The sequence below is a fragment of the Talaromyces rugulosus genome, chromosome I (assembly GCF_013368755.1).
Source record: "Talaromyces rugulosus chromosome I, complete sequence".
NCBI lineage: Eukaryota > Fungi > Ascomycota > Eurotiomycetes > Eurotiales > Trichocomaceae > Talaromyces > Talaromyces rugulosus.
Window position 1 is genome coordinate 3,852,810 of NC_049561.1, and position 15,206 is coordinate 3,868,015.

Here is a 15,206-nt window from a genome sequence, read left to right on the forward strand (position 1 = left end):
TTAATGTAGACGACACAAGACGAAAGGTACTCATCTCAGTACCAAGGAAGCTATAAATATCTTGAAATCGGCAATTTCGAGCTTTTCAAGGGTTTTCATCATGATTGACGCACTTGATGAATGCCGAATACCCATGGAAGAACAGCATACACTGTTTAGCGAACTTTTTGATTTGCAACAAGATCATTCCCTGGGCGTTCTAGTCAGTGTACGAAAAAACACCGACGCTATGTTTATATTTAAGGAAAACCCTTCAGTGGAGATTAGGGCTCACGATGTAGATGTGAAGAAACTCTTGGAAAGTAGGACAAAAGTCCTCCTACGTTGTGTCTAACAGAACCCAGAATTACAAAAAGAAATATTCTGCACTATTATAGAAGCGGCGGATGAAATGTAAGTACAAGTTTGCAGTATCGCGATAGAGTAGAAGCTAACAACAATAAAGGTTCCTTCTTGCTAAGCTGTATCTCAACTTCATCGAAGAAAAGATGTCGGAGAAAGAAGTTCGCACTAGATTGAAAAATCTACCCCCTGGGTTAGATGAAGCTTACAAGGAGACCGTGGAACGAATTCAAAACCAGGCACCTAGTGATGTCGATCAGGCAATGAAGGTCTTGACCTGGATTTGGTTTTCGAAAACATCACTGATACCCCTCGAGCTACAGCTTGCGGTTGCTGTGGAACCTGGTGAATCCAAATTTGACGAGACAAACATCACTTGTCTAGACGATCTTGTCTCGTTATGCGCAGGCCTAGTTGCTGTTGATGAGGAAACTAATGTAATCCGACTGGAGCATTACACCACGCAAGAATACTTCGAGAAAAACCAGCCGCAATTATTTCCTGATGCAGAATATAAAATTACAGCTACCTGCATCTCATACCTGTCAACTGATATTTGCCGGAAAGTTCCTCCTTTCCTGTGTATACATTATGATGTACCCGATATAAATCCCTTGGTGCATTCGGGACTCACTTTCTTTCCTTATGCAGATACGAACTGGGGCTATCACGCAAGAAAAGCGTACCCTAAAACGAAGGAACTGATCGGGAATTTTTTGGAATTGGTCGGAAAAATTTTTCAAAACGAATATGCACTCGCACTGTTAACAAGAGATTATTCGAGGCTCCGTCCTCTCCCTATCAATTTCGCAGCTTTGTATGGCTTAGACGAATATATCACGGATCTTTTTAAACACAAACTTGATAAAGATAGTCATGATTCTCTATTTAAAAAGGTGGGCGATAGCGATAGAGCTGCGGTGTTATAGACAACCTATGAGGATCAAATAAATACGGTCAAACTTCTTCTTTGACATAACTGGAAGGTCAATGCGACCAACGTGGATGGTTAAACATCATTACATGTTGCTGTCAGAAATGGGCAAAAAAGCTTGATCCCGTTATTAGTGGAACACGGGGCGGATATTGAGCATCTAGATGGATGCGGTCGGACGCCGCTTCTGAGAGCCGCTTATCATGTGAAGAGCGACTCCATGCGGGAGCTCTTGAACTTAAGAGCGAACATTAATGCTGTAGACAACTCAAACTACAATGCTCTACATTGCGTAGCCGTGTCCGGCAATGGAGAGATGATGGAATTGTTTTTGTCAGACTCACAATGTGATGTCAACGCTCTGGACTTCTGCGACGTGCATAATATGACACCGCTACTCTGGGCCGTGGAAAGGGGAAGACAGGGAGCTACGGATTTACTAATCACTCACGGAGTTGATGTTAACGCTGGGATTGAGAGAAAAAAATATAAAGAATTAGACAGCGGGGCAGCGATCTATATGCCTCTCGACATACCTCCCCCACCACTTGCGGATAGCAATGGCCTCACCCCACTACATTTCGCAGCCCTTATAGGTAATAAGACGATGACAAAATTTCTCCTATCGAGAGGAGCAGGTATCAACGTACGTGACGGCAATGGAGACACCCCATTGCATCTCGCCCTTCGTAGATCTATATTGGACCCCTTTAACGGACTATCAGGAGAAATAGACAGATGGTCTGTTCCAAAATATGCGGGTTATTTACAGGTACGTGGAAGAACAACTGATCATTTAGAAGCCCATACTCAAAGAAAATAAACGCAGAACGAAGGGTACTCCTCGTTGAAACCCTGTTGGAAGAAGGCGACATAAATGTTGACATACGCAATACAAAACAAGAATCGCCTTTACACTTGATTCATTACGACGAGGAAAACTCAGGTGACATTCTCTGCAAAACAATGACAAAGTCTCAAAGCATATTTACAGCCAACGACAAAGGGCAGACACCATTGCACCTTTCATGTCTCGAAGGAAACATTGAAGCAACTCGCATGATGCTTGATGTGAGCTTTTGCGCTATCGAGGCCCAAGACTTAGAAGAACAAACACCATTATTCTATGCCTCCCGCACTCAAAATGAATCAATAATAGGGACGCTTTTCAACTACATCGAGAAAGGAAATTCGAACAAATGGGACCAAGCGGACTTGAAAGGTAGAACGCCACTAAATGCTATCTTGAACCTGGCCTCTGCCTCACTAAAACGGTGGAAAAGTTTCTTGACTATGGAGCAAATATAAACAGCGTTGACAAAGATGGGAACTGTCCGCTCAATATATTTCTCCAGTCACAACGTTACTCTTTGCCCCAAAATTACGACAGAAGGGTGGCCATATGCAAACTTCTCTTAAAACGAGGGGTAGATCTAAACTGGAAAAGCCATTCTGGGAAAAATCTTGCCCATGCGTCTATGCGCATGGGACAAACCGTGAAATCCTTGGAATATTAAAAGCTCATGGGGTTGATATGACCGCAAAAGACAGTCGCAATAGAAACATACTTCACCACGGAGCAATGCACGGTTTTGTGAATGAAGAAAAAATGGACATGGTTCGGGAACATCTCGATTTGCTTATGAACCAGGAGGACATCTACGGCATGACTCCGCTTTCGTACTCCGAAAACTATGCTGATAGGGAATGCTATGAAGCCTTTCCCGTTTTCTATCTACCGGACCGGAATTTGACACTGGAAGTACTGAGAAAGGCTCAATCACAATTGGAAGAAAATGGCCTCGAGCCTAAGTAAACTAAACTGAGAAGAGCCAAGGGACAGCATGGAAGCAGCATTTGAAGTTTGGTAATGATTTGTGACTTGTAAGTTATTGAGTCTGTACCATTTTTTATTGAATATTCACAAGTGATAGGGATCTGAAATATAAGGGAAATACCTTTGTGCACAAAAAGTTTATTATAACTGAGAAAAATTGATTATTATTGCTCTTTATCTAGTATTATCCTCCAATTTTCGCATGGCAGTCATACACCAGTCCCAAAGCTTCTCGCCAAAAACATCGTCGTAACATTGTTGATGGGGGAGCTTGGGCTCGACCTTTCTGTTTTTGCATTAGCGTGTAGCATAAATTTGAAAGAGTAATGTAGAGACATACGCAAGAGGGACTAAGTACGCTCCGTTCTCTTTAGTAGTAAGAGTTAGGCTTGTTCCAGCAAATAGCTGCGTTAGGGCCCCATGCTCGACAGGTTTAAATACAATTTTCTGTTTGCTATTAGCTGATTTCAGAGAATGGAGAGAAAAAGAGAGGGAAAAAAGGAACCCTACGTTGAGAATCGCCATCACCCAGGCCGGGATGCCCAACTCCCGCGTCAAATTACTCTGGACCGGGCCCGGATGCGGCGCAAAGCTGAGTATACTTGGGTACCGTTTAGCAAATTGCCGGGTTAGCAAAACAACACCAATCTTTGAATGCCCATAGCACTGCGAGGGTAAGTATTCAGCGCCAACAGTTGGTGAAGAGTCGAGTGGGATCCCCTCACGGCCAGCTTGTTTTGCACCGCTTGATGCAGTGTTGATGATGCGAACGGACCTCGGAGACGACGATACAGCGGTTGATTGAAGGGTGGGTAAGAGATGATATGTGAATACGAAGAGGGCGAATGTGTTTACAGCGAATTGCTTAGGTGGGGAGAATAGTGTTAGCAGAGAGTTGTCTTAGGGCAGAGAAAAGTGGCAATCACATATTCGTATCCATCATCTGATATCTTTCCCTTAGGTGTACCCATTACTCCAGCGTTGTTGTACAGAATGTGTAGTTTATCTTCTTTCCTACTTTGGTTAGCATGTCATCCTGTTTCTTAGGGTTGAGGGATTCACGTGTTGAATTCATCAGCCGCCGCGCTGGCAGTTGCGGCACTAGCGAGGTCTAGTTGCAGAAAAGAAATATTCTTCACGACAGAACTGCTGCATGCATCTTCGATTTCTGTGATAGCCTGTTCAAACTTTTCAACAGAGCGACAGGCGAGATATACACGTGCGTTTTTGGAAGCGAGGACTTTGACGGTTTGCAGACCCAAGCCGGAGTTTCCGCCTATAGAGAACAGTTTCTTAGTATATAAATAGACTTCGAAGAGGTAGAAATGCTTTACCAGTGACGATGACCACCTTCCCAGTTAGGTCGACAATATCAGACTCGGAGAAGGGCATTTTGAAGTCGGCCTTATTCTATTGATTTCAAGCCCATAGAAGATGGACTGTCAGAACGAAGAGATTGGGGTTTTATATGTCTTTTGTTAGATTGCGTACTTCACGTAAAAAGCTGTGCATATAATCATTAATTCCATTCTATCTCCAGTCAGTATACCGGCTGCAGCCAATCACAACGACAGCTCGGAGTTAAGCCGCGGGCGGGGCCGCATCGTGCATAGAGTTTACAGCTGTAATCCAATGAAAACAACAGAAAGTCAGAAGTGGGTCATACACGATTTAGCACCTGCATACACGCCTTTCCTATTTTGGAATCTCGAGAAAAGACTAACAGTGCATTCCATTATTTCTAAATCTATGTCGTCACTGTCATAAAATAGTTGTACTAAAAGTGAAATAGATCAAATCTTCACTTTCAGCATCATCCCCACCCTGCTCCATCGACTCAACATTAAAAATCCAGCACCCACGATGATCGAAGACGCCGAAAACAGCTGTGCGGCTAAATACTTGCCTCCGTCACGCTCAATCAGCGCGCCCTGGATAGCCGGAGAGGTCAGACAGGCCAGACTGACAATACTCAGAACCATCCCCGTCCTCGTGCCGACCTTGTCGAGCTCGGATGTCTGGCGCGTGGCCATGGCAGGGAAAAGTGCCTGAGCACCACCACCGGCGATTCCGTAGATGACAGCCCAGCCATAGAGACCCGTCGAATTGTGTATGGCGGCCCAGCAATATACGCATGTCGCCGAGATGATGGAGACGATGATGGTCATGTTCAGGATCCCGACGAACCGCTCGCCAAGGAAATTGGGGACTGTGCGACCAAGGACACCAACGCCATTCAGCAAGATGAGCAGATTCAGCGAGTCAGTCACATGGATTGTTTCGCGGGCGAAAATTCCTAGATAGAAAAATGCCATATATAGTCCCCAGAAGTTGAAGAACATGCCAGCCACAAAAAACACAAAGGGCTTCTCGCGAAACGCCTGCCATTCGACGACGGGTCCGATGGAGCGAGGCGGAAGATATGGGCGGTAGCCCACGATTGGTGGAATATGCGTGATAAGCATAATGAGCCCCAAGATACGCATCGTCCAGGGGTATCCCACAGAGGAGTGATAGAGCAATGCATTCACAGTGGCCGGGTATACAATGCCACCCGTTGCTGCACCAGCGGCCGACAGCCCGACAGCAACAATGCGTCTTTTCTGAAAATACGAGCTCATGACAGACAGACCCGGAGTGAAGATAAGGCCATTGCCCAATCCGACGCAGACTGCTTGGCTCAGGAAAATCTGATAGTATCGCGTTCCCAAGGAAGTCAGACACATTCCGAGAACCTGTAAGATGACACCGGCGACGAAGCAATGGCGGAAATACCCAGCGTCGCTCGCTCGTCCGGAAAACACGCCAATGCCGAAGAGTAGGAACATCTGAACACCGCCGATCCATCCAATGTCGCTGGGAGGATGGCCTAGGGTCTGTGTGTAGTACTGTTGGAAGACACCGTAGCTATTAGTGACTCCCCAGGTATTGAAGAAGACCATATGGCAGAAGAAGACGTGAAGCCAGGCCCTGGTCCCGCCGTCTGGAGGTGTAGGCAATTTTGTCGGCTCCACGGCCTGGTCATCATCATGGTGAGATTCTGCGTCCGATTGCATCGTGGTGGTCTTTGATTGTAACATTCCGAGGTCAATTGCAGTGAGTGGTCTGGGCTTAAATAGTTGGAAGAACCAAGTGGTTCTTGAAACACACCCAAATTTTCGAGAAAGCAATATCAGCAATTTATCTCCATCATTTTCTCGGTCGAGATGTTGTTTTTTTGTGACTCATTTTTTTCTGAGCCGAGAAGCAAAGAACCGAGGAACCCGCATATGCCGCTGTTCCCGTCGATACCAGATTCTCACGAGTGTTGGCCGAGAGTTGGCATGCATGTGAACCGTAGACACATGCAAACCATGAAAAGAAATCAGCATTTCAGTAATAGAAAATAGTGATTTAAACACAAATCATAATTAGACAAAAAAATATGTAAAAAGCAATCCCGAGGGCCATTTCCGCCTTTTATCACCTATTATATAAGTGGAAGGACGACCCCGCCTTTCCCGCCGTTACCGAGAATCCCGAATTTTCTCACACCGACAAAGTAGCATCGAAAGAAACAATTAGAGAAACAGCTCGACGCAGGTAATAATGGACCAGTCACATTCGAATGAAGCGGCCCCGCGCAAGCGACGTCGTGCTAGGGTCGCGTGCGAGCCATGTCGCCTGCGTAAGCGCAAGTGCGACAGCCGACAGCCATGCTATACGTGTGTGGAATTCGAGTACGAGTGCTACTATGCGCCGCTCAAGTCGAAAGCCAAGAGTGCTCCAGGCGTAGCCCAGCAGCAAGAGTCCCAACTTGCAGGCTCTCCTGTCAGCAGTGAGCCTGCTCCATTAGCTGGCGCTGCTGCCGCCACTGGTGCTCCCACTGGCAGAAATGACAATCAGGATAGCCAAGAAACTGCAACAGAGAAAGCCTATGGATCATCTGCGGCCAATGCCCGGACCCATATGCAGTCGCTAGAGGCCAACTCTGGTGCCGCGTTCGTGAGACGGCTGGGCTTGAAGATCGATCCATATAATGCGCCGCAGCTGCATCTGTTTGCTTGGAATGCCGGAGAGCGACTGGCAGGATGTGCGCCTGGAATAGCAAGCCGAGTGACTACGATACTTCCCCAAGCCCAGATGCGGAGTCTGGCATTGGTCTTCTTTGAGAAAGTGGCCATTGGATACGGGTTCATCGACCGCGATGTCTTCTTCGAGCGCCTAGGCACAAGATGGCAGACCCCTGAAATGCCAGACTCGTACGACTGCGTTCTGTGCGGGGTTGCAGCTCTCGGCCTGCATTTCTCCCAGCGAGTGCCTCCTGTGTACGAACCTGATCTGGTCGAGACGGCAAAAACGCTGCTTGAGCAAGGCTCCTTGGTGACACCGCCGTCTATCAATATAGTCACCGGATGGGTGCTGCGCGTTGCGTACCTACGAATGACCTCGTTGCCTCACGCCGCCTGGCTGGCTAGCTGCTCATTAATGCACGTTGCCGAATCCGCAAACATTCATCTTGAAGCTCCCTCGCATACGGTCTTTGACGGGTCGTCCGAGGTGATCGACCTTGATATCCGCCGGCGGCTCTGGGGTATGGCCCAGCATCTTAATATTTGGGCCTCGTTCGACCTTGGCCGGACCAAGATCACTCTTCCCGGAGCAACCACCAAACCAGTTTCCCCTAAAGCGGGCGACTACACATCCCAGCTGTTGGGGTTCATCCCTCTGACAGAGCCTCTCCACCCCAATAAGTCTAGATCGGTCGAGGAGTTGGAGGCTGACATGAAGCGTGTGCTAGACGATGTGCTCGAGGCACCGCCCGTCGTCATGGCGCAGGTCAACCTCATGCTCTGTATTTTCCGGCGGCTGCGGGCTGAAAAATCCAACATGATCAACATGCGCATGGAGCGTATACTGGAATTGGCCATGAAAGGTCTGCGGGCGGCCGAGAATATGGTTGCCAGCAACAGTCCCTGGCATCATTCCGCCAACGTGCCGTTCCAGGTGGTCTGTCTACTGCTTGCTATTGATAGTCGAGCTTCGCTCGCCTTGCTCCCAGATGCAATGAACGTGCTGCAAGAAGTGACAAATGCATGGAACAGTGCTGTCATGCGCGAGGCCTACAACACTGCCTATCTGTTCATTCTCCTGCATCAGCGGCGTAAAGAAGAAGACGCAAAGACGCTACGCAACGTTCTCGGAATGCACTCGACGGCGCCAGCTGTGACGACCGCCGACGACTCGACGATGCAGTTTGTTGGCGTGGGGGACTTCCGACAACCGGCGACAGATTCGGTCGAGTTCTCGTGGCTTGAGGATCTCATCTCCGACATGCCCAGTTTGAGGGAATTCGATCTGGAGCAGTTTCTCGTGCAGGACGCGATGCAGCAACAGGATCTGGGAATGGACAGTAGCGGTAACTATACGCTGCTGTAATTTATTAAAAAGCTAATTTAATTAATGGGCTTCGTAAAAAGTCAATCGCGAAATCACAACTTACACGAGTCAACCCGCATTAGGGCACGGCGGAGAGTACCACCAGTTCGTACTACCGAGTGCGAATTGTATGTAGATCTGCACCTCGGAACTCAAATAAATAGCAACTGGCTCACCGCTTGCCAGCGTGCAACCTTGTATCACCAATAGTGCGCACGATACTTGCGCCTGCATGAACTAGCCAGGTGATGCCTTATCGGCGCCAATCACGAGTGTTGGGAACGCCATGCTGCAGGGTCAGCCGGCCTCACGCTAATCGGGCGTATATTTAAGTTGAGGCTTGTCCTCCGATGTATCTTTGTTTTTGAATTTGATTCATTTTGTACTTATCTCCTTTTTTCCCTGTCTAGAATTTTTTTGTTGTTGCTGTTCTGTACCTTTTTTTTCAATATGCCGCCTAAGCCGGAAGATCATCACGAGGAAGAGGAAGAGGAGCAGGAAGACCCAACAGAGTCATCGCCTCTGCTGCCAAAGTCCGATAAAAACTCGGACAAAAAAGCAAACTCCAAGAAACAGCCAGCATCACCACCGCCGCCTGCTCCGGCACAAGATGACCAAGTAAAATCAGTCGGCCCTCCGATCGAAGTCACCCCATCGCAACCAGCCTCGAATGACCAGCAGCCCACAAATGGATCGCAAAAGCCACCGCAGCAATCCTGGCCTACACCAGCCGGCCTACCGCCTCGTGAAGACAACGACGAGCGGTTGATCATCTTCCGGCGCGCCGTTGGCATCAACTACCATCTGGCAGCCACTGACCCGGGAACGATGGAAGAAGGCCGCAAAAAGGCCGTCGGAATCTACCGCGCAGTGATTTCGGCCAAAAAATCCAAGGCGCGACAGTTTTACTTTCTGAGCACATTCACTTTACTCTGTCATTTTGGTCAGATTATTGTCGGAGCTGCGCTCACCGCGCTGGGTCCGTTGGCTAGTGATCACACGACAATAATCACGTTTTTAGGCGCTTTCAACACGGTGATTGCGGGGATGCTCGCGCTCATTAGTGGCCAGGGCTTGCCAGATCGCATCAAGAAGGATCAGATCGGCTTTCGCAAGATCCAGGATTGGATCGAGGAGACCGAGTCGCTGTTGAGCGTGGGCATTATTGGCCGGAACAGAAAGGAGGTCGGCTTGTTGGTCGAAGAAGCGTTTAAAAAGTATAACGTGGCCAAGACGAACGAAGAGAACAACCGGCCAGACTCGTACGTGAACTCTCCAGAGGAGCCGTCGAGGGTCAGTGGTGATATTGATAATAATTGAGCAATCCATGAAGTTAGATATTAGATGTTAACTTTTTATGGTCTGTCTGCATAGCTTGATAGTTTTTCCAAATTAAATCTTGGAATGATGTCTGTAGAAGTATCTACAAATTTTTCCACGTGAGGTTGATTCTTTAAAGATTCCACTCAAAATATGCAGTATTATGAGCCAGCTATTGATGACTGTTGAGGAAGGAATAGTGTGGTTTGCTAATTTTCAAAGGCCATCCATACTTCAGCCCTCTAAATGCTTCCTAACCTTTTGCACATTGACCCAGAAACCATGCTTGACTCTGAAAGAGAACCCGTATTTTACAAAGTGCCAGTGCCATCCAAGAATACCCTTCCAGGACGCCCAAGACTGGCGTAACGCCTCGTCTTTGTCATAAGTTTTGCGAACCTCTAGGTATTTCTCAGGATCATCCGTGATGACGCCATCAACCTCTTGCCGGATACTCCATTTCATCCAGTATTCTTCATTCACGGTCCAAAAGAGCAGCGTGCGCTCAGCCTTTTGTTGCTTCACTTCTCGAATCAACGATGCTCCACGAGGTCCGACTATAAGTTTCTGGAACAAATTGAGACCAACGCGAGGAACCTTGAGGAACTGGCGCGCATAATCCACGCTGAATCCGATGTGAGTGATCGGATACTCGGGAAGATATTTTGTACACAGAGGGAGATATTTTGCCTTTAAACGAAGATTAGGGTTGAGAAGACGTAGGTAGACATATAGACTCACTGCCCAGCATCCCAACAATATACGTTCGTTCCATGGACGTGATGACGGCTTGGCATCTGCCAAGGTTGCTGCAATCGCCCGGAAAAGATCCTCGGCGTAGTCGTCGAGCTTCTTGGCAGTTTTAGTTCCCAGCATAGCGTCTGTCAGACTCGGCAGCAGTAGCTTGATATCAAGCAAGATCCAAATGTCTTCAAGACCTGGCGTGGTTAAATACTCCAAAAGATCGTGCAGCCTTGGCATTGGCTGCGGGCTCTTCAAAGTGCGCAGCGTCTGGAGATACTCCCAGTTGCAGTCGACAATCCTATCATCCTTTCCAAAGCAGCGCTTGAGAGTAGGGTCCTATATTGGAATGAGCTTTGTTTGAATGAGCCTTGTTGGGCCCCTTTTTCCTACATGGGAAAGAACCACCACACCGTCCTTGGACATGTGGAGATCGACCTCGAGAGCATCGACGCCAAGATCAACTGCTGCTTTGAACGCGCCCATGGTGTTTTCCGGGTGCGTAGCTTTGTAGCCTCGATGGGCGATGGCTTGGGGGCGTTTGCCGTGCGGGGTATCCTTAGCAAAGGTAAAGGTAGCTTTGCCGCTGTCAGCCCGGGGAAAGAAGGAATGGTGGCACGAGGCATACGCAGGGGAGTTTCCCTCTTCTTGTCCAACAGGGGCGTCGATTCCGCCATTTTGGATGTGTTCTGTCGCACTGGACTGCAGGCTCTGAAAGGGTTGAAGCTCAAGATAGTTGACTCTGTCCAGGTACGAATGTGAAAGCGAAAGGGGAAGGAACGACGGGACGGATAGCTCGGCCCCACCGCTGCCAGCCACCGCATTACCTCCGCTTAACTCCATAACTTAGTTACTTTATATTATGATCGTAGACAAAGGAAACGCTGTCGACTGGTTTAATGACATAAAAAAAGTAATTCAGGGAAGTTCAAGTGTTTCAATGCCAACCTTGATGGATCAGTTGACCACGGATATATATCAAGTTTGTGCTCAAGGATGTTTCCTCACGTGCTACATGTATTGACATGCCAGCCTGGTCTGGTATTATTGAAAATAAAGTTAACATTGACACTAGAATAAACTTTCGTATAATCGATGGAAATACCAAAATTAAATCAAATTAAAATTTACAGTTTATCTATAAGATTGCTCCATAAAATACTTGGGGAAAAAAGATTTAGACAAGCTTTGACACGCAGATCACGCTACGCGCGCCAAGGAGGGGCCGTTATGCTCCGAGACAACGGCAGTATACGACCGCGGCAGTTAGGCAATAAACTTGGACATCTAAAATATCCAAGGAGTTTTTCGACATAGCGAAGTCTTACTACATATATAACTCTGCCTCTGTGAGCTTCAGCCTGCATCTTATGCGGAACATCCTCCGGCCACTCATCTCCAGCCACCGCTCACGTGTCCGTACACCGCGATATAGAGCCATGAGTTCCGGGGGTAATGGAGGCTACACCGTGACCGTCAGTGCGCCTGCTGCTTTAGGTGCGGTGCCCGAGACGGCCGAGGAAAAGAGTCACTGGGTGCGAGATGGGGGCACAGGCGAACCCAAGGGGTTTGTGAATCCGTGGGAGAGCGCTCATGATTTTTCTTTCCCGGAAATATTCAAGGCGATGATGCAGTGAGTGCATTCCAATCTTTAAAAAGCAGGTTTGAGAAGCTGACATGCAATAGCCACAAGTTCCTTTCTGGAAATAGCAATAGGCCGGATACCACGCCTCCGACTGTCACGGTCACCAAGCCCGAGTTCCTCCCATCGAGGACGGGCTCTCAGGCTATGCGTGCGATATGGCTGGGACATGCGTGTTACTACATCGAGTTTCCCAGTGGCATACGCGTTCTATTTGATCCTGTGTTTGAAGACCGCTGTTCTCCGGTTTCCTGGTTCGGCCATAAAAGATTCACTCCTACGCCGTGCAACATTTCTGATATTCCAATTATTGACTGCGTAAGTGGTTTTCTCTGTTTTATTTGCTTCTTGAGACTAATATAATGATAGGTTGTCATCAGCCACTCCCATTACGACCATCTCTCTCACCCTAGTGTCGTGGAAATCCAAAAACATCACCCCGCGGTCCAGTTCTTTGTCCCCAAAGGCCTGAAGAAATGGTTTACAGAGTGCGGCATTATCAACGCCGTCGAGCTCGACTGGTGGGAAGACGCCGACCTCACACTATCCAAACTGCCAGCCGACAACAAGCCGGAATCACCATCCTCCGACAGTAACAACATGACAGCAAGAATCTCCTGCCTCCCCTGCCAACACACATCAGCACGCACCCCCTTTGATAAGGCCAGCACCCTATGGGCTTCATGGTCCGTTTCCTCCGGCGGAAAATCCGTCTACTTTGCCGGCGACACAGGCTACCGTGCAGTTCCCCGGGTACCCAAGGGGGTCGACGACTGGGGTGCCGATCTCGCCCATCTGCCCGTTTGCCCTGCTTTTAAACAGATTGGCCAGTTCCGGGGCCCGTTTGATCTTGGGCTGATTCCTATTGGAGCATATATGCCGCGGCATGTATTGAGTCCTGTGCATTCGAATCCGTATGACTCTGTTGAGATCTTCAAGGATACGCAGTGCAAAAAGGCCATGGCGATGCATTGGGGGACATGGGCGGTGGCTGAGGAGAATGTGCTGGAGCCGCCGCAGTTGCTTAAGAAGGCGCTGGCTAAGAGCGGGCTTGCTGAGAGTGGTCTTTTTGATATTTGCGATATTGGCGAGAGTAGGGAGTTTTGAGCTACACATCTGGATATACATTTAATACATCTAAATAATGGGTTTAAAAAAATTATCATTACAGTTCATTACTATCGCTCGCTAATCCTAGATTTACAGAGACAACGCTATCATTTCAGCCCAAAAAATTATTGAAAAAAACAAAAAACTATACCGCAGGCAAGATCTCCGTCGTCGATCCCTTTCGCGAACTGCGATCATCGAGTTCCAACCAGGTATTCGGTGGATTCCACCTGCTGTTCCCCGGCGCCGAACTCGGATCCGAGCTCGACGATTTATCATGCGTATTCGAGCGCGACCTGGACTTGCTCATCTTGCTGCGTGAAAGCACGGAGCTTGTGAGCGACTGCAGTTTGCCGAAAAACCCGATTTCTGGGATCAAGGGTTTGTAGAAGGGCGCGCAGCAGCAGATGACGCTGCAGGTTTGTTGCACGGTGGCCCAGATCGGGTCGAGCACTTCGACCTTGGATTTGCTGGTGGCGCTGAAGCCGTAGCCTATTTTGACGAAGCCGATCACGCCGGCTCTTGTGGCTGATTAGAGATGTTCCTGGATGGATGGTGAAGGAGTACGTACAAACCACCCATGATGAAAATAACAAACAGCTTAATTTTGACAGCTGTCTTGATGCGCAGCGACTGTACCATCCAAATGGCAAGTGCAATCATGGCGAAATCAACAAGCGAATTGGGCGTCTCTCCGGCAGCCAAAAAGACCGGGCTCTTGATGCAGTGGCCGTCGAGCGTCGGATCCCATAGCTTCGCAGTCGGAATGCATTCGAGCCAGTGCACGAGGTAGGTCGCAACGGACCAGGCGGTTTGGGTGATGCCGAGGCCCCAGACGCAGTATAAAAAGGCTTCGTTGACGTGGAACAGGCGGTAGTATAGCCATAGGATGCTGAGTTTGGCGAAGAGCTGCTGCATGCAAAACTGTGGGCCCATCGAGTATCCGGCCTGGACATGAATTAGACGGGTTGAAAAAAAAAAAAAACAATATTTGGTATGTATATAGGATTTGCGATGTACCTTTTTTATTCGGACGACTTCTTCTGCGGTCCACTTGTCCTTGCCGTTCATCACGGACAAGACTACAGCTGTTAACTAACATCACCACTGGGAGAAACAAGAAACTCACGGTATAGCAGCGGAATCACATATAGGATGAAGAAAAACGTCGCCAGAACGCTAAACCAGTCATCCCAGCTAGGCTTGCGGTTTGTCAGCCGCACCGAGAGAAAGCGCAGCGCGGTGGCCGTGATGGCCAGCACCGCACCCACAATAGCCAGGATAAAGCATGTCTCCTGTAGGTGGCTATGGGATATTTCCAACCCCATGGTGAATGCGAATCGATCGCATTGGCGGTAGGTTGTCCAACGCTCAGCAGGGGAGGGGGAGGATCTGAAGAAAAGACGATGCAGACAGTGCAGAAAAAGAGTGGAGGCTGGAATGTGCTTATTTGCTCGTGTCCGTGTCAGCATGTCCCACCATTAGCCACGAGTCGTGTGGCAACGTGCCAAGGCTAAAAGGATACTAAAAAAAGGCTAAAAAAGTCATTGGTGCTACGTAGACCCGAAATAAAAAGAGTGCTTAAACTACTAATGAGTAAGAGTAGTTAGACCAGTGCTTCAGGTTCATCCATCCGGACAATTTACCCCGCTGGGCATTTTCGGGACAGACCGCCAATCGCACCACGTTGGTAAGATAGCTACGTCGTATTCAACCTTGAAGAATGGAGCCGATAACTTAATACTACGGCGTGTTTGCGCGATGGCTATAACGGACATGATGCGCAATAGGGACTAATCCGTGCATTTAATAGTACTCCGTAATGTGATGTCTATTTTTATTATTGTATTCGCCGAACATAT

General features: G+C 48.3%; 7 protein-coding genes across 7 annotated transcripts; 3 read left to right on the forward strand and 4 right to left on the reverse strand.

Annotated features, from left to right (window-relative positions):
• Positions 1 to 3,287: 3,287 nt before the first annotated feature.
• TRUGW13939_01281 (uncharacterized protein) lies at positions 3,288 to 4,505 on the reverse strand (the record flags this gene model as incomplete). The annotated part of the gene is made up of 6 exons (XM_035484482.1): positions 3,288 to 3,399; positions 3,454 to 3,560; positions 3,624 to 3,977; positions 4,040 to 4,127; positions 4,176 to 4,389; positions 4,448 to 4,505. The coding sequence occupies 6 exons, from the start codon at positions 4,503 to 4,505 to the stop codon at positions 3,288 to 3,290; spliced, it is 933 nt and encodes a 310-aa protein (XP_035340375.1).
• A 401-nt stretch (positions 4,506 to 4,906) lies between these two features.
• TRUGW13939_01282 (uncharacterized protein) lies at positions 4,907 to 6,169 on the reverse strand (the record flags this gene model as incomplete). The annotated part of the gene is made up of 1 exon (XM_035484483.1): positions 4,907 to 6,169. The coding sequence occupies one exon, from the start codon at positions 6,167 to 6,169 to the stop codon at positions 4,907 to 4,909; it is 1,263 nt and encodes a 420-aa protein (XP_035340376.1).
• Positions 6,170 to 6,701: 532 nt separating this feature from the next.
• TRUGW13939_01283 (uncharacterized protein) lies at positions 6,702 to 8,531 on the forward strand (the record flags this gene model as incomplete). Its single annotated transcript, XM_035484484.1, has 1 exon — positions 6,702 to 8,531. The coding sequence occupies one exon, from the start codon at positions 6,702 to 6,704 to the stop codon at positions 8,529 to 8,531; it is 1,830 nt and encodes a 609-aa protein (XP_035340377.1).
• Positions 8,532 to 8,981: 450 nt separating this feature from the next.
• Positions 8,982 to 9,851, forward strand: TRUGW13939_01284 (uncharacterized protein; the record flags this gene model as incomplete). The annotated part of the gene is made up of 1 exon (XM_035484485.1): positions 8,982 to 9,851. The coding sequence occupies one exon, from the start codon at positions 8,982 to 8,984 to the stop codon at positions 9,849 to 9,851; it is 870 nt and encodes a 289-aa protein (XP_035340378.1).
• Positions 9,852 to 10,085: 234 nt separating this feature from the next.
• On the reverse strand, positions 10,086 to 11,269 carry TRUGW13939_01285 (uncharacterized protein; the record flags this gene model as incomplete). Its single annotated transcript, XM_035484486.1, has 3 exons — positions 10,086 to 10,931; positions 10,986 to 11,170; positions 11,221 to 11,269. 3 exons carry the CDS (start codon positions 11,267 to 11,269, stop codon positions 10,086 to 10,088), a joined length of 1,080 nt encoding a protein of 359 aa, XP_035340379.1.
• A 693-nt stretch (positions 11,270 to 11,962) lies between these two features.
• TRUGW13939_01286 (uncharacterized protein) lies at positions 11,963 to 13,341 on the forward strand (the record flags this gene model as incomplete). Its single annotated transcript, XM_035484487.1, has 3 exons — positions 11,963 to 12,225; positions 12,279 to 12,552; positions 12,604 to 13,341. The coding sequence occupies 3 exons, from the start codon at positions 11,963 to 11,965 to the stop codon at positions 13,339 to 13,341; spliced, it is 1,275 nt and encodes a 424-aa protein (XP_035340380.1).
• A 148-nt stretch (positions 13,342 to 13,489) lies between these two features.
• TRUGW13939_01287 (uncharacterized protein) lies at positions 13,490 to 14,672 on the reverse strand (the record flags this gene model as incomplete). Its single annotated transcript, XM_035484488.1, has 4 exons — positions 13,490 to 13,865; positions 13,916 to 14,292; positions 14,365 to 14,426; positions 14,474 to 14,672. The coding sequence occupies 4 exons, from the start codon at positions 14,670 to 14,672 to the stop codon at positions 13,490 to 13,492; spliced, it is 1,014 nt and encodes a 337-aa protein (XP_035340381.1).
• Positions 14,673 to 15,206: the final 534 nt, after the last annotated feature.